Source organism: Pangasianodon hypophthalmus, chromosome 1, assembly GCF_027358585.1.
Source record: "Pangasianodon hypophthalmus isolate fPanHyp1 chromosome 1, fPanHyp1.pri, whole genome shotgun sequence".
NCBI lineage: Eukaryota > Metazoa > Chordata > Actinopteri > Siluriformes > Pangasiidae > Pangasianodon > Pangasianodon hypophthalmus.
Genome location: NC_069710.1, coordinates 9609433 through 9633541, shown reverse-complemented (window position 1 = coordinate 9633541; position 24109 = coordinate 9609433). Strand labels below are relative to the sequence as shown.

At 38.7% G+C, this 24109-nt stretch overlaps 1 protein-coding gene and 1 long non-coding RNA gene across 3 annotated transcripts in view; both read left to right on the top strand.

Moving 5' to 3' along the window:
- The first annotated feature begins 11 nt into the window (after nucleotides 1-11).
- LOC113547002 (uncharacterized) lies at nucleotides 12-3031 on the top strand. The gene is made up of 2 exons (XR_008302457.1): nucleotides 12-119; nucleotides 2879-3031. It is a non-coding gene; the product is annotated as an uncharacterized LOC113547002 (long non-coding RNA).
- Nucleotides 3032-18209: 15178 nt separating this feature from the next.
- Nucleotides 18210-24109, top strand: part of rmc1 (regulator of MON1-CCZ1) — a 39615-nt gene continuing 33715 nt past the window's right edge. Inside the window, exons 1-2 of one of the 2 annotated variants that reach the window (XM_053241731.1) lie at nucleotides 18210-18485; nucleotides 20897-20973. In XM_053241731.1, the coding sequence (XP_053097706.1) occupies nucleotides 18387-18485; nucleotides 20897-20973 (176 nt within the window). In that variant the 5' untranslated portion in view covers nucleotides 18210-18386. The remainder of the gene's footprint in view (nucleotides 18486-20896; nucleotides 20974-24109) is intronic. The other variant, XM_026947163.3, reaches the window with a different exon arrangement.

The window sequence follows — 24109 nt, the reverse complement described above, 5'->3', positions numbered from 1 at the left end:
AACAAGTATATAATCTGTATGATAACTGGTGTGTTTACATTTGAAATGGGGCAGAAGAGTACTGATTAAGGATTAGTAATCAACCAGAACCGAGTTCAGCTGTGTAGTGTAACAGTCAGGTAAAATCTTCACTCCTTTACACATGGCGTTTCCCGCAGAAATTGCGCGTGATACAAAAAAGAAAGAAAGAGATATATGACTAACTCTTGCAGCTTCACTGAATTGCCAAATATAAGATGTGGTGTAGTGTGTCTGAGTGTTGCATTGCGCTGAATGGAGTTATGTGAGAGACACACACACCTGCGCTTTGTTCCTTCATATCTGAGTGCATTATAAAGCCACTATAGCATACAGCACCACGACGCGGATTTAATCACTGTTCCAAAAAACCTGCAAATGACCTTCAAGACAACACATAACGATATTTAACATTTTGTTAATACCTTCAGTTCTAGATGCACAATGTTTTTCCGTTTGGGATAACTGTATGCCTGACCTAGTGCTTAGATTATTAACCACATGACCAAGAAATCAGAACAAAAATAGCGTTTCTGTTTCTTTCACCATCCATAAGAATCTCAGTATATTTCTTTGGTCTTACATACAAGACATATGGATCTTTCAAGTTGTAATTAGCAAAGTAACCTGATTATGTGTCAGGACCATACCGTAGATTTAAAGTTATTGCTAGAGCACCCACAGTACCCTTTTATTTCAGCAATGTTTAATGGAGTTTGACTACAAACCCACTAATGTGTTTCCGTTTACTTTCTGGTAAATAGCAAGACACCATGAATCAATAACTTGCATACTTTCAGTAGAATATTGATTGAAAAAAGTTTAAGATTTCACCATAACTTGTGTTTAGGCATCAAATGAGGTAAATACACTGAGGCATCATTTTAAAACAGTTACATTACAAAAGAAAGCGGAAAAGAAAAACAAAAGACATAAAACAACCATGTCAAAAATATTATGTTTATTGTGTTTGTAAATAATAAGCTACAAAAAAATAACATGTATGACAAATCTGTGTGGTTGAGACTTTGATTTGAGGGTCTCTTTTTTTTCCAACAATGACATGTTAGAGCAAGTGCTCTGAAGTAAGAGTTTACTATTGTGTTCATTTGGCCAAGAATAACACTAAATGTAAACTAAAAATGTGAAATGTTTGTCTTCTGTTATTAATATTTGAATGAAAATGCATCGGAATTTCAGACATGCCAAAGACGAATCCAGAAATATGTTTGAGCAAGCGAGTATGTAGATGAGCACAAGGACTCCAAAACTAATCAGACGATACAGCAGCTCGTCAGTAGTGTTTACGATGCTCAACTACCTGAAAGAAAAAAAGAGGTAAAGAAATAATCCAAAGTGACCACTATAAATAAGTACAATAAGTTCTGATGTCTGAATAATGCCTGAGTTTAAAAAATAAAAAAAATTGCATAGCCAAGATTTATACTTGTGGGATCAAGATCATTAAGCCATGGCCACAAATTAGTAATATGAGGGAATGAGAAAATTAAATGTAGCCACATATTAATAATGTGAAATTATTGTAATTGTAATTCAATTACTGTCATTATTATTTTTCTCAGAATATTTGGAACAAAATTTGAATGAAGAAAAATTATGATCGAAAAGACTCTTTTTATTTCTGTATCATGAAAAATGCATAACAATGTGCATTTTTTTCTGTATAAAACTAAATAAATTAAAAATTTCTATGAAATGTGGTTTAATATTGTAAATAAAATGTATAAACAGTGCAACTGCATTAGATGTATAATTAATATAATGCTGATATCGCACATTTCCAAAGTACACATGAGCACATTTTTGCATCACAGTGCATTGTATCATGACAATTTGTTACACCCCTACTATGTAGATTTACATGTACAATCTTTGTTCAATTAATAAAAATATTTTTAATGCAAATAGTGTATAATATACACTATACATAATATATTATTTTAGTGCAAAGAACCTTTGCAAAGCAATCATTCTATTCAAAGATGTTACATACATTAATTAAAAATAAATTGTCAATTTTTTGAAAATCAGCCTCATATAAAAGTTGTGTGCATCTAGAATCTGTAACCCGATGCCAGAATTTTTTTAAATGAATGAATTAATTAATTAGCTTTTATTGGGTTTTTTTTTTTGGTTATAAAACTATAAAGCTGTAGGAACTAGTAATATATTTTGTATTTGATTGAATATGTGATGGAAAGAATGTACTATACTGTATTTGAATTCAAGAAAATACAAAAATACAAACAAAGAAACAAACAAGCATATAAATAAATAATGCAGGAGGTAAAGTTCTGTAGTGTTTATATCTTAACTAACACAGACGTGCAGCAGCTTTTACCCCCAAGCTAAAAATCTGTGTGCTGCTGGAAACAGGTATCACACCATACTTGGCTACACGTCACTTCACTTCACTTCACTTCACATGAATGGATAAATTTCGCTGGAACCTATTTCAGTTAATTTGACTCGCTGCTCCATCCCTTAAATTAGGTACATTTCTACAAACTCTACTTCTCATTTTAAAATTTCTCATGTTTCTAATTAGACTTAACATATATGTGATTTATTGTTAATTGTTTGTACATTAGTTCATGTCCATGTATTTGTAGCTAGTTTCTTTTTTAGTTATCTTAATTCAGTTTGCTAGCGTTAACTATTTACAGACTTTCACACTACAGCATTTTCTCTCATGGTATAATTACAGATTTTAACAGTTGTATAATCATTTGTGGTGAGTACTGTGAAATACATTATCTAGCTGACAAAAGCCCATACCCTATAGTAAATGTGGATAACTGGTAGCACTAATTGTGCTAATGAAGGTTCTGTGTTGCAGTGAGCTGGGGTGAGGATCAAAAGGGGAGAGATGAATGCCTCGGGAGAGAGAGAACCAACCAGCACAGAGCCGCGTGTTTGCGTGTGTGTGTATTTATAAAATAAAACTGCTAAAAAAAAAAACCCGTCATAGAGTCCGCACTGCTGGCTGAGATCATCAGGTCCCTCAGCTACCTCCAACAGACCCAGAATCAGGCCCTCCTCCAGCTGCACCGAGACCAGGAGCAGGGCATCAAGGACCTGCTTGATGCCCACGCAGTGGATCTGCAGGTGCTCCAGGGTCTGATCCAGCAGACAGGTATTCCAGCCAAGGCCCTGGGTTTTTACTTTGGAAGGATCACAGTGAAGAATATTTGTGGTTACCAGAGCCATGTCCCCTGACCAATTTGCACACATTTTAATGCTTTACTACTCTACCGATTTGTAACATGCATGTGTATCATTTCATGACATTATAGCATGGTTTGTAACATTTTGAAATAACTCATACACCATATGTAAAGGTATATTAACTCTGTTAAGAATAACACCAATTACCACAGCAAAGTTTTTTTAGTAACTGGAATATTGTACTGATACAAAAGATCAGAATAAAAATAAAACAGTTGTTTGTGGAAATTGAATAGCTTAATCTTTAGTTGGTATATGTTCCAATTACACAACAAAAAATGATTAGACCTCCCACTTTGAATACAAAATTAGAAATAATATTCCATTTGAAGTAAGATCTAGACAAAAATGATCTTAATCTGTTAATCTTAAATATATTTTTGAAGCAAAATGGGGGAGGTTTACACCACCATACTCAATCCTATTTATAAAAACTTTTTAACATCATGGCTTTTATATTAGTTCCTATTGCAGGGTTTGCATTAGTATGTTGTAACCTTGGCACTCAAGTTTCATGATGTAACGTTTCTGCTGACTGAATCAACTGAAAACCATTAACATATGTTCAACAGTGCAAATTAGGTAGGGGACGTGCACTGGGTAACGACAAAACATGTACTGTAATGTGGTGAAATGACACACATGCACAGTAAAGATCGGGTAAATTGTAAAACATAATAAAATGTGTACACCCCAGCACTTGCACTCTGGATGGGCAACCAGTCCATCACAGGGCACCAGACACACATAAGCCAATTTAGGTTAGCCAATCCACTTACTGCCATGAAACCCACGCAGACACAGGGAGAAAAAGCACAGAAACTCCACTCAGACAGAAACCCAAGATCAGGATCAAACCTGGGACTCTGGAGTTATGAAGCAGCAATGCTACCCACTGCATCACTGTGCCAACCCTTCTTTTAGTTGTCCAAATTAAATCTTCCTCAACTTTTTAGTTACAAACCCATGACAAGAGAAGCAAAAGCAAATTTGCAGTTGCATTTCCCATGCCTCCCTTGTCCCAAGTCATGCGTGTGGGGAACGAAGGCTAGCCCATCTGGTCCGATCTCACAGAAAAGCTACTGTAGCACAAATTGTTAATGCTCGCTATGATAGAAAGGTGTCAGAACATACAGTGCATCTGCAGACCATTCAGAGTGCCCATACTGACACTTGTCCTCCACCGAAGGCACCTACAATGGGCACGTGAGCATCAGAATTGGACCTGGAGCAATGTAAGAAGGTGGCCTGGTCTGATGAATCATGTTTTCTTTTACATCATGTGGATGGCTGGGTGTGTGCGTCACCTACCTGGGGAAGAGATGGTACCAGGATGCACTATGGGAAAAAGGCAAGCTGGCAGAGGCAGCCAGTGTTCTGCTGGGAAACCTTGGGTCCTGGCATTCATGTGGATGTTACTTTGACACGTACTACCTACCGAAACATTGCTGCAGACCAAGTACACCCCTTCATGGCAACGGTATTCCGTAATGGCAGTGGCCTCTTTCAGCAGGATATTGCACCCTGCCACACTTCAAAAATATATATTCACTGATATTGAACTTTTAAATGGTAGTGTATGACCTATTTTATACACCTTTTCTATCTCTTGTATTCTGCAAAGCCACATTTGATGCTAGAGCTGACTAGCAGGAAATGTGGACAATGTCATTGTCAGTGAGTTTTTCCTCATGTTTAGTTGTACTTTTTATTGTTCTCTATCACTGAATCACTATTTCATGAGTTAGTTCCTCACTGAGGATGCAATACAGGGATTAGATGTGGATGGGACAGAGGAACCATCTGTAATCATATTTGCTAGACGAGAAATCCTTGCTCACTGAGCATCAAGCAACATTGCTTAATTTATCACTTATTTATCAGCTGTATCAATGTTTACTGGCTATAATGGATCTGTACATATCTACCTGGTGTAGATATGGCCGCAACATACAAAGACCAAGATTGCTTTGTATTTTATTCCCACTCTTTTTTTTTTCAACGTGGTTAAAGCGTCAGAAGCTGACTAGGCCAAAATAATAATAGAAATTCCCTCTAATTATACACAAAGTGAACTAAATTACCTAACCCACAAGAAAGAAACAAAAAATGCACTTCCTTCCCTTACCCCCTAGCTAACCCAAAACCAAGAGAAAACTGATTAAACATAAATGGCATTGACTTCCTACTAACCACAGTTTACAATGTACTATTTACAAGTGGTGGCTATTGCTGTATGTTCTCTCTCTCTCTCTCTCTCTCTCTCTCTCTATATATATATATATATATATATATATATATATATATATATATACAGTATATCAGGTCCGGATGTATTTGGACAATGACAGAGTTTTTGTGATTTTACCTTTATGCACCACCACAATGGATTTGGAATAAAACAATCAAACAATCAAGATGTAATCGAAGTGTAGACTTTCAGCTTTATTTTAAGACGTTCCACAAAAATACGGCAATTACCATTTAGGAATTACAGCCATTTTCAACAAAGTACCTCCATTTTCAGGGGCTCAAAGGTATTTGGACAAAGTGACATAATTGTAAATATAACCATAATTTTAATACTTGGATGAAAATCCTTTGCAGTCAGTGACTGCCTGAAGTCTGGAGCCCATGTTCTCAAAACTCATATTCTGAGTTTCCTCCCTGGAGATGCTTTGCCAGGCCTTCAGTTGCTGCTTGTTTGTGAATCTTTCTGCCTTCAGTCTTGAAAAGCATGCTCTATTGGGTTGATATCAGGCTACTGACTTGGCCATTGAAGAATATTCCATTTCTTTGCCTTCAAAAAGCTTAGGTTCATTATCCACCTGCGCTGTGAAGCGATGTCCTATCAGTTTTGTAACATTTGGCTGAATGTGAGCAGAGAGTATAGCCCTATACACCTCAGAATTCATCTTGCTACTTCTGTCAGCAGTCACATCATCAATAAACACCAGTGAGCCTGTTCCACTGGCAGCCATATATGCCCATGCCATAACACTGCCTCCACCATGTTTGAGACATGATGTGGTATACTTTGGATCATGAGCCTTTCTTTCGCCATACTTTTATCTTCCCATCATTCTGGTACAAGTTAATCTTGGTTTCATCAGTCCAAAGAATCTTATTCCAGAACATGGGAGGCTTTTTTAGATGTTTTCTGGCAAAGTCTAATCTGGATTTCCTGTTTTTGAATGTTACCAGTGGTTTGCACCTTGTTGTAAACCCTCTGTATTTACATTCATGAAGGCATCTCTTGATTGTAGATTTTGACAATGATACGCCTACCTTCTCCAGAGTATTCTTGACTTCTGTTGATGTTGTGAAGGGGTTTTTCTTCACCAAGGAAAGGATTCTGCAATCATCCACTTTAGTTGTCATCTGTGGTCTTCCAGGCCTTTTGATGTTGTTGAGCTCACCAGTGCTTTCTTTCTTTTTTAAGAATGTACCCAACTGTTGATTTGGCCACACCTAAGGTTTTTGATATCTCTCTTATAGATTTATGTTGTTTTTTCAGCCTAATGATGGCTTCCTTCACTTGCATTGAGATCTCCTTGGACTTCATATTGGTAGCTCCAGTCGAACAGCTGCTAAATGCCAACTCAATACCTGATATCAACTCCAGACCTTTTATCTGCTTCATTCGTCTTGAAGTAACAAGGGAATGGACCGCACCTGGTCAGTTAACTTCTTGTCAGTCAATTGTCCAAATACCTTTGAGCCCCTGAAAATGGAAGTACTTTGCTTAAAATGGCTGTAATTCCTAAATGGTAAATGCCATATTTTTGTGGAATCTCTTAAAATAAAGCTGAAAGTCTACACTTCGATCACATCTAGATTGTTTTATTTCAAATCCATTGTGGTGGTGTATAAAGGCAAAAACACAAACACTCTGTTATTGTCCAAATACCTCTGGACCTGACACACATATGTGTATATATATATATATATATATATATATATATATATATATATATATATATATATATACACACACACACACACACACACACACACACACACACAAATGAACAAATCAAACCCAAAGGGGCAAAGCATAAATCAGCACATGTAGCAAAATTTACATGGGACAAAGGCAATGTTCTGTGCAGGGATGTAGACTGAAGAGGTTTAACTACACATCCAGAAAAGTACATCCAACCAATCCCAAAGCATGAGGCAGGAGCAAGGTGTGTAACAGTTGTGATCTTCCAATGGCAAGCTGGAAGCAGGAACGTGACACATTGCAGTGGGTTGGGCCTGAAGGAGGAGACACAAGACACCCATCCCACCACCGACATGGACACACAAAATGTTGGAGGGCAAGCTTCTCCTTCTCAATAGTGCTATAGTTCATCTGATGACAGTTAAACTTATGAGAGAAGAAGCTAACAGGATGATCTATACCATGAGCGTCTTCTTGAATCAGGACAGCACCACTGGCGTCTACTTGAAATCTGGCGTAGAAAGAACAGGTACACTATATAAAAGCAACAGCCATAAAAGCAGCCTTACAGCTAGAAGACCACAGAAAAGGAGCTGACATACAGGGGAGATTTGTGAGAGGCAAAGCTACATCTGAGAAATTCTTACAAGAACTCCTAACTAACTCAGTTCCTTTTGGTATTCTAGCTGCATACTAAATGAACATCATTCAAAACATTATTGCATATATTACAGTTGAGGCCAAATATTTATTTTCTCCCAAGCTAAAGACATTTAAATTCTATTTTTCACAACAAAAGTGTGATGTTTGTGCACACAGTGGTTATAGAGTTACTGACTGTTTCCCTAGACCCTTTGCTATGAGCCTAGCATTTATATGTGGAAGCAAAAAAAGTTAGCCAGCACATGTATAACTAAAGCACCAAAGTTGGTGAGAAAGCATCTGTATTTCATTTCGCACTATTGTATTCATGTATACTTTTGTTGCATCACAAATTTACACTCATGAGTTTGTCATGAACTCATTTAACAGGGATTTTATAGCAATGATAGCTTTACTATGACCAAGAAGAATAGAAATTGGTCTAGAAAAATAGTAATATGAACACTTCATTACTGAGCTGACAGTAATATTGAAAAAAAAACAGTCAGTAGCCTTTTAACCAACAGTGTGCAGAAACATTAGATTAATCTAATATTTATCTAATCTAATGTTTAGATTAATTAATGTTATTTAAAAGAATTCTGGGGAGAGTTGCAATTCTATTTAATTGTTATAACAGTGATGTGTTCTATTAGAACCCACAAGGGATACATTATGAATTACAAATATGATCTTACCTGCTAGGATTACATGCTGTCCCTGATCAACAATATTCCCAAAATATGCTGTGCCACAAAAATATGTAAAAAAAAATAAAAAAAATTAAAAAAAAAAAGCTTTAATTTCACAGCTGTAAATAAAGAAAATTATGACTGTAGTATCTTTATTTAAAGTTACCATAGGTTTTTCTATGAAAATTGAGGTCAAACTCAAATTGAGGGCACAGTGAGGTTCTAATCTTCAACTGTCCAGTTTGGGTGAGCCTGTGCCCACGATAGCCTGTTCTTGGCTGACAGGAGTGGAACCCAGTGTGGTCTTCTGCTGTTGCATTTCTGCTCAGCATGGATAGAATGATTATTTTAGTTACTATATCCTTCCTGGCAGATTCAACCAAACTGGCAATTTTCCTCAGTCCTCTCAAAGTCAAAGTCTGCTGCTCACTCCTTCCACAGTCGCACCATTGATGGTCAGAGGAGCATGCTGAGTGTGCGCTCTCCTGAAGTCGACAACAATCTCCTTTGTCTTCTCCACATTCAGATGATTGTGTTGTATGCTGAACTGAAATCTATGAACAACATTCTAACGTATGAGTCTTTTTTTGTCCAGATGTGTGAGGGGAACTGAAAGAGGTCAAGGGAGGGGGGGAGGAAAGACTTGTTGTGGTGCATGACTAGTCATTCAAAGCACTTCATTAGGATAAGTGCAACCTGACGGTAGTCATTGAAGCAGGAGGGGGACGACTTATTCGGGACTGGAATGATGATGGTGGCTTTGAAGCATGTGGGAACAACAGCCTGACTAAGTGAGATGTTAAATATGTCTGTGAAGACATCAGTGAGTTCTACTGCACAGTCTCTCAGTACACAACCAGGTATGTTGTCAGGAGCTTTGCGTGCGTTGATCTCTTATCAACAAGGCGTTTCCACCCAACTATCACTCAATCAATGTTTGTTTGTTTTTTTGCACCATTCTGTGAAAACTCTAGAGACTGTTATGTGTGAAAATCCCAGGAGATTAGCTTCTGAGATTAATTTCTGAAATACTCAAACCAGCCTATCTGGTACCAACATCATGATCAAAGTCACAGATATCACACTTTTTCTTCATTCTGATGTTTGATGTGAACATTACCTAAAACCCGTGGCCTGAATCTACGTGGGTTTTTTTGTACAGCATACAGACTTTACAGCATACAGACACTATCTGGTGCCACCCAGAAGAGGATGGCACCAGATAGTGTCTGTATGCTGTAAAGTCACCCAGTACTGAGTGTGTTTAAAGGATGTTCAGTATTAGGGTCTTGAGGCTTTTTTTTTAAAGCTTTTTTAGCTTTATCAGTATCAGAGCAAAGTTATCCACTGAAGAATGGGTGAATGGGCAAAGAATGGGCAAAATTGTTATCAGTGAGTGTAATCTTTACGTTATCCAAGTGGGCCCATCCACACTAAACTTTAGGGTATCCTATTTCACCTCTCCTAACCGCCAGGAGGAGTGTTTCATCACCTGGATACCTTCTATTTTATGTATGCGCACACATGCTGAGATCTTTAACAGAAGGTCACGTGGTAACCACACTTGGGATGTCATGGTGTGGTACTAGGGAGCCAAGGGCGCTGGAGTGGCATATACCTCCGTACATTCCTGTCGCAATGCTGAAGTGTCTCTCAGAGGAGCTTTACTGAGTTTCACCTTTGGGAGTTGCCTGCTGTGGCTTGAATTACTCGATACCTGGGCATCTTATCTTAAAGATCATCACTTTATAAAGAAGTGAGTGCAGTGAGTATATCCCTTCTAAATTGGTCTGAGGATGACTTGCTTTCTCGTGACCCACTGGTCTAGGTTATCCAGGTGAACAGCACCCTCTGGCAGTTAGGAGGGGTGAAATAGAACATTAAACCTATTACGTATGTAACCCTGTTCTATGAACACCGGATAACTGTCACGGTTCCCCGTCACTTGGTTCTAAAGAGAGTGTCGACCATTACTTTTGGCACGTTTTTTTAGTATGGTCACCATGTATGTGGGTGAATGTGCCATTTATTGTAGGTGTTATAACCTGCACCTTTTTCCTAATGTATTGGAACACCTGTAGCCTTCAATTTTTCAAATGTAAGCAACACTTATGCTTACCTCAGGCTGGAGTATTGCGGCCTTGTCACAACTGGGCATGCTCAGAATAACTGTAGACCACTCAGCTGGAGTGTCGCTGCATGCACCAGACCAGTCAGCCTTAGAGAGAGGAAACCAAGTTCACTAATAAATGTAAATTCAGTAAGACTACTCTATGACGTACAGTTTTCAGTCATTCTTCTTACAGATAGTGAATAGAAGTTGGTGGACAGAATGTAGATATTCATGTTTGCGCTTGTGTACCTGGCTCTGCCTGAGCCACTTCTGGTCTAAGTTTTGCCTATTTCTCCCATAGCAACGAAGCATCCATGAGGAGGTCCTGTGCCAGTGTTTTGCTTCCAGCCACCTGGCGCATGTAAATGTCAAGGTGTTGCACATATGGGGCAAAGATGTGATTTTTTCCAGATTGTTGCATGAAGTCTGAAAACAGCTACATAACAAAGTACAACATGTAACTTCATGTATATAGCTGTCAGGGAAATTTGTATGTTTATATAGTGTACTGGCTATAAGTACACACACGCGCGCACACACACACACACACACACACACACACACACACAGGAGCAGTATTTCGCCAATTCTGAATACTTACAGTATGTGTGGCTGAGAGTAATTTCAAAATTCAATCCTTGAATGGTTCGACTGCAAATCCTAAACCAAACAAAGACAAAACTGTTTACATTAGAGCATGTTTCAGATGTCAGTTTACTGTTTATCAAGAAACATAACCACCAATTAAAGTAGTAAGGTTTGACCTGGACAGGGATAGGCAGTACTTCTAAAACATGAATCTGTAATATATATATGTATTTAAGATTATTTTTGTTTATTTTGATTATTTCTGTATTTTCAAAAATATAGTATTTCATGTATCAAAATCCATTTTTATGTATTTTGTCCATCCCTGGTCATGTTTTACAGAAGTAATAATCATGGATCTGTGTGTGACTGACAGAGCACATACCATCATACAGCAAGACGTTCATGCAGGCAGCATAAAACTAGCCCTATCTACGCTGCTCAACATTTCTTTGCTCAGATTCTCCAAAGTCTTTGTAGAACTCTGGTGTGGATGTGTGCAGAGAAAGACTTGGGAGGCAGCCTGAATGTCAGTTGAGCTCGTGGCTCACGTTTATTGTCACCACGTTTTTCAGTGCACTTTCCAAAACTCAACAAAAAGGAATACACCAATGAAAAAGGGGCTGTCACTAGCTCGTGGTTTTGCCCCGTTAAAGTTCATGCTCCGTGCTTGTATGTGTGTGTGCATGTCTTGCAAGATCCATCAGCTATGCCACACTCTCTCTCTATGCAAAGAGCAGTTGGGAGTTTGTTGAAGGGGGATTAGCACCATTGTGAAGAGTTCAACTGCCGAGGGAATGATGATGTTCCTTAGCCTGATGATGCAACAGTGGGGGCTCCTGTAGTGTTTTCCAGATGGAAGAGGAGTGAACAGTTCATGGTTGGGGTGAGAGATGTCCTTGATTATACCTCTCACTCTCTAAAGGCAGTGTTTGTGATGAATGTCCTCAATAGAGGGTATCTGGGCACCAGTGATGTGTTGGGCAGCTTTCAACACCCAGTGGAAGGCCTTCTTTTTGGAGTGAGCAGGTACCGTAACACACTGAGATGCAGTTCGTCAGTATACTCTTGATGGTACAGCGATAGAAGTTTATCATGGTCTGAGTAAATAGGTGAGCTTTCCTCATGAAGCAAAAGTCTGTTGCACCTTCTTGAACAGGGTGGTGGTGTTCAGGGCCCAGGTAAGGTCCTCGGACATGTGGATACCAAGGAACTTAAAGCTGTACATATGTCCTACCTCAGCCCAATTGATGTAGATAGGGGTTTGTGTGTATGTGTATCTCCTTGTTCTGCCAGTAGTCCACAATGAGCTCTTTGAGGGCCAGGTTGTTGTCAGTGAACCACACTGCTAGGTGTGGACCTCTTCCCTATAGACCATCTCATTGTTGTCACTGATAAGGCCTACCACCGTGGTGTCATCTGTGACTTTAATATGGAGTTGGATAGGGATCCAGTGTTGAGAACAGGCAGGATTTCAGATAGGAAAGTATCAACCCATGAGTTGAATGTAAACACTGGTGAGAACGTAATTCCTGTGACGTAGTTCTTGTTTTCAAATCGTTTACCGTGAGTTTCTTACCTGCGTTGGCATTTAAACATTACTGTTTCTTTCTCTTTTATCAATAATTTTGCTCTATTCTTTTCATCTGCTGTATTTTTCACTTTCCTTTCTGCATATTTTCATTTTTTTCGAAGAATGCTTTTGTTTTTTGTCTAAAGACAATGGGTGGAGGCCATCCACGCTGGATCCACGCCATCTAAAATAATATCAAATAATCTTCAACTAGGGTATGTTCAATAACACAGCAAACATTCAGCTTGTTCAGTGTGTTGAGTGCAGGATGTTTAGTCATTCTTCCTCCGTTAGTAATCGTTAGTAATAGCTTTATTTGTGCTAAGTGTATATTAGCTAGCTCTCTGACAGAGAAGATTGCAGCATTAGAATTAGCATTAGGGTTAGCGTGGCCACCACCCGCCACAAAACAGCCACCGTTGTGCCAGGGCCAAAACACCTCAGCCCAATCATCGTCAAGTGTTTTGAGAGGCTGATTCAATTCAATTAAATTCAATTTTATTTGTATAGCGCTTTTAACAATGGACATTGTTAAATGGAGAGTGAGAGCAGCGTAGTTTCTGTAGGAGGAAAGTCTGGATGCCTTAGGCGGAGACAGCAATACCCCAACTCTGGCATTAGAGCCTTCACAGCGGGGCGATCGGGTGACGACTCTGCTGCATAATCGCAAAGCCAAAGCTAATGCTAAGGCTCACCCACAGGAGCACCACTCCTCTCTGCTTCATGTGTCTAACAGGTTTGCTCTCCTCAGTGAAGCACCTGCTGAGAAACCTGAAAGAGCTCTGGTTATAGGAGACTCTATCTTAAGGCACGTGAAATTAGCTAGGCCTTTAGGGGCACCAGCAGCACTAGTTAGGTGTATACCGGGAGCCAGGGCGCCGGACATAGCAGGCAATCTTAGGGTCTTAGGCAAGAATAGGTTTTCAATGATAGTTATTCATGTAGGAGCTAATGATATACCCCTTCATCAGTCAGAGTTCACTAAGAGTAACATTGTAGAGGTGTGCAAATTAGTGAAGGCGATGTCCGATGCAGTAATATGCTCTGGCCCCTTCCTGATGTGATAGATTATGGTCGCTGAACTGCTGGATGTCCAGGTGATGCTCCAAAAACTTTATAGATAATTGGGCTTTATAGATAATTGGGGTAGTTTTGAGGGCAAGGCTGGCCTGTTAGGGTGGGACGGTATCCATCCCACTCGGTAACGTGCTACTCTCATTTCTTGTAGCATGGCACATATTCTTAGAACAGGCCTAGTTAGTCGGTGACAATCCAGAGCCAAGGTCAGGGAGCAAACAAGCAGGCTAAACTGACCATCTGCTAGTTGCACTGTGTCGTCACTCAGGTTCCAACATATTGAGACTGTGTCTGTTCCCCGAGTTGTAAAATGTAGAAATACTCAGAAAATTTGTTTTAGTAACCTAGTTAACATAAAATTAAATCATACCAAATGCACAGCCAGCACCTTTGATCTGAAGCTAGGACTGTTAAATATTAGATCTTTTATGTCTAAAGTGCTTATTGTTAATGAAACTATTACTGATCAGGGGTTTAATGTACTGTGTTTAACAAAAAGGTGGATTAAACCAAATGAGTATGTAGCATTAAATGAAGCTAGTCCTCCCGGATACAAGTTATATACATCAGCCCTGTTTGGCTGGCAGAGGAGGAGGTGTCACAGTTATTTATAATGATAATCTAGGCATCACACAAAAACGTAGTCATAAATTCAACACATTTGAATTTCTTTATATCAACATAACATATGTAGCCACTAAAAATAAGTCTACACAGACGATTCCTCTAATTATTATTTACAGACCCCCGGGGCCATATTCTGAATTCCTTTGTGAATTTCATCTCTAACCTGGTTGCTTCTTTAGACAAAGCATTTATTGTTGGAGACTTTAATATTCATTTTGATAATCCAGAAGACTCTCTGAGAACAGCGGTTGTGTCCATTCTAGATTCAGTAGGGTTTAATCAGAATGTAATAGGACCCACACATAGTGGTGGTCACACTCTTGATTTAATACTAAAATTTGGATTAAATATAGAAAATATAGTCACATTTCCACAGTCTGAAGCTATCATTATCAGATCATTATCTCATCTCATTTAAAATGTGTCTTAATCATAATATATGCACTTTGCCATGCTACCGCGATAAACGCACATTAATGTCAGCAGCTGCACAGAGTTTTATCAGTAATCTCCCGGAGTTACCAACCATGATTGGATCACAGTCTGATCCAAGAACTTGACCAGGCAACTGAATGCTTAGAATCACCATTCTGCTACACGCTAGATAAGGTAGCTCCACTTAAAAGAAAAATAATTAGAGAGAAAAAGCTAGCACCCTGGTATAAAGATCACACATGCACCTTAAAACAGACCACTCGAAAGTTAGAACATAAATGGTGTCAAACTAAATTGGTAGTATTTCAAACACCATAGAAGTAGAGCCTTCTGAGCTATAGAAATGCTCTTAGTGCTGCTAGATCAATGTATCTCTCCACCCTAATTGAAGATAACAAAAATAATCCTAGATTCTTTTTTAATACTGTAGCATATTTAACTAGGAATAAGACCACAACAGAAACATGCACACAATCGTTATATAGCAGTGATAACTTCATGAATTTTTTTCGTTGGTAAAATTGAAAATATCAGGCAAAAAATTGACTATTAATTTAAATTAAACTAATTTCACCAATTTCCTCATCAAAATCATCAACATATATACTAGATCCCTTATCTACGTGTTTCTTCAAACAGATAATTCCAGAAGCAATCGAACCTCTTCTAAAATAATCAGTTCTTTCTTTAGCATTGGCTATGTACCTAAATCTTTTAAACTAGCAGTTATCACACCCCTGATTAAAAAACCTGACCTCAACCCCTGTCAATTATCCAACTATAGGCCAATATCAAACCTCCCCTTTATCTCTAAGATCCTAGAAAATGTTGTAGCACAGCAGTTATGCTCATACATACAAAGGAATAACTTTCATGAAATGTATCAGTCAGAATTTAGGCCTCATCACAGCACAGAGACAGCACTAGTTAAAGTGATAAATGACCTACTACTGGCCTCTGATCAGGGTCGTGTCTCCTTGCTTTTGTTGCTTGACCTTAGTGCAGCTTTTGATACCATTGATCGTCCTATTCTCCTTGATAGACTAGAAAATGTTGTAGGCATTAAAGGAACAGCCCTCTCCTGGCTCAGGTCTTATTTGACTGATTGTTATCAGTATGTAGATGTAAATGGTGACTTCTCTACGCATAATAAAGGTAAAGTTTGGTGTTTCGCAAGGTTCCGTTTTAGGCCCACTGCTCTTTTCTTTATATATGCTACCTCTGGGAAAAATGATTCGTAAACATGGTATTAGCTTCCACTGTTATGCTGAAGACAGAAAGTTGTATGTTTCAGCAAAGCCAGATGACAGACATCAGCTTAATAAAGTTGAGGAATGTGTAAAGGACATTAGACATTGGGTGCTTATTAACTTTCTTTTACTTAATACTAACAAGAGAGAAGTACTTACAGAAGTAAGCTTTCTGATTACATAATAACCCTGAATAGCTTTTCTGTTTCATCATGTGCAGCTTGGTGTGATTATTGACTCCAGTCTTTCATTTGAAGCTCATGTAGATAATATTACTAGGATAGCTTTCTTTCATCGCAGAAATATTGCTAAGATAAAAAAATAAAATGTCACTACATGATGCAGAAAAATTACTTCATGCTTTAGTTACCTCTAGGTTGGATTACTGTAATACCTTGCTGTCTGGATGTTCCAGTTGGTGCATAAACCAGCTCCAGTTAGTCCAGTACGCAGCAGTGAGAGTCGGTAAAAGAACCAGAAAATATGACCACATCACTCCTATCTTATCCACACTGCACTGGCTTCCAATCAAATTTCATATTGATTATAAAATACTAGTATTGACCCATTAAGCACTGAATGGTCTCACGCCTCAGTACCTGAGTGAATGCATGCAAAGTACATTGTCCTTAACCATTATGGGACAAAAGCTTACCTAACAATCTCTCTCTCTCCCTCTCTCTCTGTCAAGCTACACATGCTACTCCTGAGATACCAGTGATCCTGACCCCTTCTGCTCTCCGGACCTGCCTGATCCATCCTGATGCTCTACTTCTGGTTGGAGTTCTCAGCAGTTGGAGATCACTAGCGGCTGCTGGGCGTGGCCCCACATGGACGGCCTGAAGATCATTGAGATTGCTGGGGATGGTGCCACTTGGGGGCTCTGGAGATGGCTTGGGGATCTCATTTGGGGAGTTGTACTGAGATGGCATGGGACTGCAATTGCTGTGGTGGTTTTGGGGCTGCGGTTGCCGCAAACAATTTTGCACTCAGGTGTCCATGAGAGGACAGTGGAGAGGTTCAACAAACCAGACTTCATTTGAAAACTGTAATGAATTTACTGGTTGCACAATTGCACTATTTGTCCATGTAGTACACAGTTATAGAAGGGATTTAGTTATAATTACATTATCCATCATCACCCACATGAGGCTGGGTTCCCTTTTGAGTCTGGTTCCTCTCAACGTTTCTTCCTCATATCGTCTCAGGGAGTTTTTCCTTGCCACTGTCCCCACTGGCTTGCTCATTAGTGATAAATTCACATATTTACAATTTATTTTGATTTAATTTAATTTGAATGTATTTATTTCTGTAAAGCTTCTTTGTGACAATGTCCATTGTTAAAAGCGCTATATAGCCTCTCAAAACACTTGACTATGATTGGGCTGAGGGTGTTTTGTATTTGTATTTTATAATTTATATGTAGTTTTATTAAAATAGTTTTTAAGTCAGTAAAAAATTCCAGTTACTAAAAGAGAATTTGCTGTGGTAATTGCGATGCTATTCCTAATACTATACTTTAAAGGGTTGTATTAATCCCTTTTAAACCCCTTATTAATCTGTTAATCTACACTATCCCTCCCATCACTGTTTGTTGCACATCCATAAAAAATAGTGGTTAGGTGAATTTATGTCAGAAAAAGATCAGACAATTCTTTAAGTAATGTCTGTTACATATGTATTATTGGAGTTGCATTGTTTACAATATTCCTTGTGCTGTACCACATTAATATCTTATAAGAAACAAAGTTAAAGCAGTAATTAATGCTATATGTAAAGAGGCTGTAATGATGTGACATGACAAACATCCGCCGTGCGGTAAGCGGATTTCCAAAATGGCAGGGGAAGGCTCGTTACTATTCGTGTGACATGTACCGACCAATCAGATAGCCCTTCTTTCATAAATATTAATAAGCCTTCTCCGTCCTACGTTTAGGAAAGTCAGGGACAGTCGTTAAGCAAAATAAAATGTACGCATGCGCAACAGTAGTGCGCATGCGCGGTGCAAAACGGTCGCGGTAGTGGATCGACGAAAACGCATAGATTTTCGCTTTCAGGAAAAGGTAGCGTTCATGTGATGTGGTCACGTGATATTTGTAGTTCGTGCGCTGTGTCAGAGCGCACCTAAATAACTTGTCATTTTTATACTATCAGAAGCTGTAACGTATTGTGAGCGATGAGTAAGGGTTATTATTTAGAGTTAAGCGAAAACCCTGTCCAGTTTGAAAATGCATCGAGTGTCAACAACGTATTTTTCGACGAGGCTAATAAACAGGTATGTGTTTTCAGACACGGCTAGGTCGCTAAATTCACTGATGAATTCAAATTCAGATAAAACGTTAACCACAGGCTAGTTTAACATGCTCTACGAAAAGAGTTGCAACTCTTCTAACTTTAACTAATTTCTTAGTGTATTATGATTATCTTTAAGTCTAGCCATCGCTAGCCAGCTAGTTATGTTAGCTAGCAGTCGCAACTTTGACGAACGCAAGTCAACATCCTTGTGTTGTGTGTATAACGTAACAGAGTTGTCAAGGATTCAGTACACTATTTTGCAGTACATTTTAGTTGATATTACAGAAATACCCAATTACAGGGTAATGATTATTCGGGTTATGTAAAAATCTGCCTAACAAACACAATGCATTTTGATTTGCTGAATTTGCACCTATAGTTGTAAAGAAACTGGGGAAAAAAACGATCCTTGTTTCTCGGTGTGTGGCGTCAGGATGACGAACACATGCCTGTGATTAGTGAAGTGTCGTGAAAGATCAGGCTGTTATAGGTGAATGTTGGGAGCCGAGTCCCATAGACAGCCCCACTCATGTCCAAGTGAATTATGCACTGAGTAGTAAATGAGACATGGGCGAAAACTGTTTTCAGAAGTGCATCTTTAGGCTGTCCAAGTGAAACCATCCACAGCAATCTTTAGGCAATCCATACAGGGCCATCCACAGCAGTCTCACACCAATCTTTAGGCTATCCATGTGGTACCATCCACAGCAATCTTTAGGCCATGTAGTGCCATTCACAGCAGCAGCGAGTGATTCTAAGGTGAAAGAAGCTCCAAGCATAAGTAGAGCATCCGGGTGTGCCAAGCAGGTCCGGAGGGTAGAAACAGGTAGAGTCTGCATCTCATCAGGTACCTGGAGTGACCTGTAGCTTGACACAGGGGGTGGGGTTGCTAACTGATATGGGGGGTGCCCATCACTGATAATCATACATGTTCCCCCCTCTTCTTCCCTGATTTTCTCCCTAATTTAGTCTATTCCTACCCACCAGTTAGGTCAAGTGGATTTTTATTGTCATTCCTCTAATATAGCTTGTATACATTGGAACAAGATGATGCTTCCCCAGGACTATGGTGCAAGTGTGCAAGACTACATAAAGAGTGTAGGACAAAAAAAATACACAGAGCAATATGCACAGTACAATAAATACACAGGACATTGACTGTAACCTGTTGAGTAGTGTAACAGCAGCAATATTAACACCCAAATGAGTTTCATAATTAAAACGTGTCAGATGCAGCTTTATAAAATTCAGGTGTGCAGTGTTTTTGAGTCATGTTGGGTTAGGTGTTTGACTAGCCCAGGTAAGTGTTGGGAGGCAGCAGGGTGTTGAATAATCTGACTGCCTCAGGGAAGAAACTGTTGCAGAGTCTGCTGGTGTTTGCATGGATGCTCCTGTACCTTCTGCCAGATGGCAGGAGGGTGAAGAGTCCATGAGATGGGTGAAAGGGGTCGTTCGCAATACTGGAGGCTTTGCAGATGTAGCGGTTGTTGTAAGAGACATTGCAGGTGGGTAAAGAGACACCAATGATCTTTTCAGCTCTTCTCACAATCCGCTGTAGGGTCCTGCATTCAGAGACTGCAGTTCCCGTACCACACGGTGAGACAACTGGTCAGGTTGCTCTCTGTTGTTCTTCTGTAGAAGGTGGTGAGGATAAGAGGGAGCGTTAGCTCTCTTCAGCATCCACAGGAAGTGGAGGCACTGCTGGGCCTTCTAGGCTAGGCAAGAGATCTCCCCTTTCATACGACAGCTACCAATCTGGGAGGGCATTCCACCGAGACATGTGAAGCCACCCAGTCGCATCTTTTTAAACTGCTGCTCATGCTGCATAACAGGGTGGCCTAATGTACTCGGAGGAAAGCGCTATGTGCTCCCTTCTGCATACATGAGCTCACAGTCAGCTATGATTGACCAGTGCTGTTGTGATTGATAAGGGAGAGAGAGTATGACATCCTTCCCATCCAAAGACTCCTGGTTACAATTGGCTGTGGCATCACTGGGATTCAAAGCCTTAGGATAGGGTAAATGTTTTTCTGTTGTACTTATAGCATATAATATATAAATATAAAGAAAAACAGACAAAATGGAAACACAGTAAGTATAAATGACTGTTAAGAGTACAAATGTGCATGTGTACATTCGTAAAAGTATGTATTTAGACTATTTAAAAACATAATAAAGGAGGCACACCTGGTGGAGGGAAAAGCCTAAACAGAAGCACAAAACCAATCAAATATTTTCATTTGGAGCTTGACAGTTAAAACTATGTTTGCTCACTTGTCAGTAACAGATAAAAATTGGTGCCATTCATTGTTTAAAATTCATTGTATGAAATATATTTGCCATTTCCACTATGCATCCATATCAAATATCTATGGCATTTCTGCTATATAGGTTTTTGCTGTGCGATCTGGTGGTGCCACTGGGGTTGTGGTCAAGGGCCCAGAAGACAAGAACTCAATTGCTTTCAGGTAAGGATCTCAGTCTACTAGGTGGCAATGTACATCTTTTACTCAGTAGACAGCAAGAGTAGAAATCTTGCTACGTGCTCATAAGCACACAAAAAAAATGTAATACAGGGTTACAATATGAGAGCTAGATGTCCTACTAGTTTGGAATTTCTAATAGAAAACGGCCCAAAGTGTAAGGAAATCTTCCTATTTTATGACACGAGGAGATTATGGTGAAAGAAGCCAGACAAAGGTCAGCTTTCTTAGATTAGATGTCATGCAGTTGTAAGTTTTGCGAAGACAGTTTTAGAATGTGCGATTATAGCAGTGTTTTAAGAATATTACCTGTCACACTGTATGAGATGATCCCAGTAAATCTTGTCTGAATTCTCCCTGTCTCCCTGTGTTCTCCCTGTCAGATTATACCATGAAGATTCTCTAACAATAGATCTGTGATGATAGAATATTATGTTCTGCTTATGCATCAATCACTGCAACCCGACAATCCACCATCAGTGAGCAAGTCACATTATGCATTCTGGTATAATATAGCTTAACTCAAGATGAAAAAAAAAAAAAAAAACATTTTTAACCTGGCTTAAAACTCTAGCAGTCAACGACTGGGTTAACTTCAGTTTAAAATCAGTGTAAATTCTACCTCATGTCTGTGCCCACAGAATGGGCCCCATTTATCAATATTTTAGTAAACTTGTGTAAATGTTTGCGTAAGCCAAACCGAAAAAAATTTCTGCTGGATTTACAAAAGTTTTGGAAAAACTGATTTTCTTCGTACTTGTGTGTATGTGCATGAATGCCAGGTGAGTGCACGGCACAACTGATTTGCATTTGGTGATGCACACAAAACTTCATTAAAGACAAAAGACTTTTTCCTGAGGTAGAAGTGAAAGTTATTTTGACTTACGTCTATGCCCCCCCAAAAAATACAGTCAGGTCCATAAGTATTTGGACAGTGACACAATTTTTGTAATTTTGCCTCCGTACACTACCACAACGGATTTGAAATGAAGCAATGAAGATGCAGTTGAAGTGTAGACTTTCAGCTTTAATTGAAGGGGTTTAACAAATATGTTGCATTAACCCTTTAGCAATTACAGCTGTCAGCAGTCATTTTCACAGGCTCAAAAGTAATTGGACAAATTAAGATAATCATAAATATTGGATTATTTTGCCCAGAGGTAAAATATGTAAAGAAAGAGCAGTGGTCCTAAAACAGAACCTTGCGGAACACCAAGCTTTACCTTAGTACGCATAGAGAAGTCACATCTACAAACTGATAGCTATCTATCAAATTAGACCAGAGCCAGGAGAGGGCCGTTCCCTTAATGGCAACAACATTTTCTAGTCAGTCAAGGAGAATTTAAATGAACTGTGGTTGTGATCTGAGATAGATGCAAACTGGGGTATGCAAACTGTTGGGCCATTACACACTGAAAAAAAAAATATTGGAGTAAGATTTACTCAAGAAAATTGCAGTAATATTTTTCTCACACAAAGTCTTACATGGTTTTTAAAAGGTTTACATGGCACAAACGATTATTCTCATAAAAATGTAAGTAAATTTAACTAGCAGTTTTCTTTTTTTAGTTAATTTTACTCAAACTTAATTTTGTTAAATGGTTAAAGAGAGCTTGAATGAATTATGTAAATCTCAACAATGTAAAAAAAAAAACACACATCATCTAAATGTTATTTCTTGTTCCCATTTGGAAACGTCGCAAATCATTTATCATCATTACTCCTTAATGGCCACCAACACCTTAAATAGTTCCAGTCAAAAGTAGAACTCCAATGGGTACATGCACGTTTATAAAGACTGAACTAACAGAACATAACTTGTGTGCGCACACACAAAACATACACCTGACAAAGAGGGTGAACCCAAAGAACCTTACCAAAACATTTCACTACCACCATTGTTGACACCAGATATTGGTGACTAGTACTTTGAAAAATTATAGAAAATTCTCTATGCCTATTTTCTTTCTTGTATTGTGCTATGTGCGGGGTAAAACCACTAGTTTCTAATCAAATAAGCACAAGATTTTGTTATAAACACAGGTCAATATTGCTGAAATTGGTAAAATAAAAAAAAAAAAAAAAACATAAAATTCAGTGTTGACAAAGTGCTAGAGCGATGAATTTTATCATGCATAAGCAATTGTTCTAGTATTATTAGCACCCCAAATGCCATTTACCAGCAGGATTGTCTTCCTATGTTTCTAATTCTGTATAACCATATCTCTTAAAATATTGTTGATGTTATCAATATGGAAGCAATGGTAATTCCCCTAAGTTTTTAGAATGCTCCACAGACCAGTTAAAATTAGTAGTAAAATTATCTGCTGTCCAGAAGTTTAATTTATGTTTATTGATCTGATTTCGGGATTGCTATAAAACCTTTGAAGACAGCACATTTGTCTTAAGTTATCTTGTCTAATGGCCATTGTGGCATCCATTTTACCTTGCTCTATTGGTGTACTTTTAAAAACTGTAGCAGACTGCCACAAATTAAGTCATACCTGTAAGGTTGAAACAACTAAACGTAACACTTTTACAGCAAACGATGCAGAAAAGAAAAGAATCAAAAGAAGAACAGGTTTATGTTGACTTGGTACTGAAGATTATATAAGCATTCATCGTAGAGTGGTTTATCTTAACCAGTTTAAAGAATACCAGAGAAAATGTTGTGATCCCTTCAACAAACACAACCTGTAAGAGCTGGACTCTGTGTTGTTTCAGTTGAACTGGCTGATCATTTGGTGAAAATAACAAGGGCAGCTGTGAAACTTGATGTGAAATTATGTCTAAGAGGTTACTCCAAGGGCGCCAATAACCCCGTGGAATCCACTACTAAGGTGTAACAAAGTGACTTTGAAGTAGAGACTGAGGATATGTCTCTGGAGAAGGCATCAGCAAGCTTTACATCCATCCATGGGTCACATGACTCCTCATTCAAGTAGCCGCTGGGCTTTCATGTCTTGACTAGGATTCCACAGGAAGCCAGGGACATCAGTACAAGATTAGCAAAGTCCTTAAAGATATTAATGTAAAGTTTGAAAATTACATTCAGAGCCATCAAATATAAATTGACTTGAGTGAGTGAGGTTTCACTTACTATGCTGAGCTAACGTCTCTC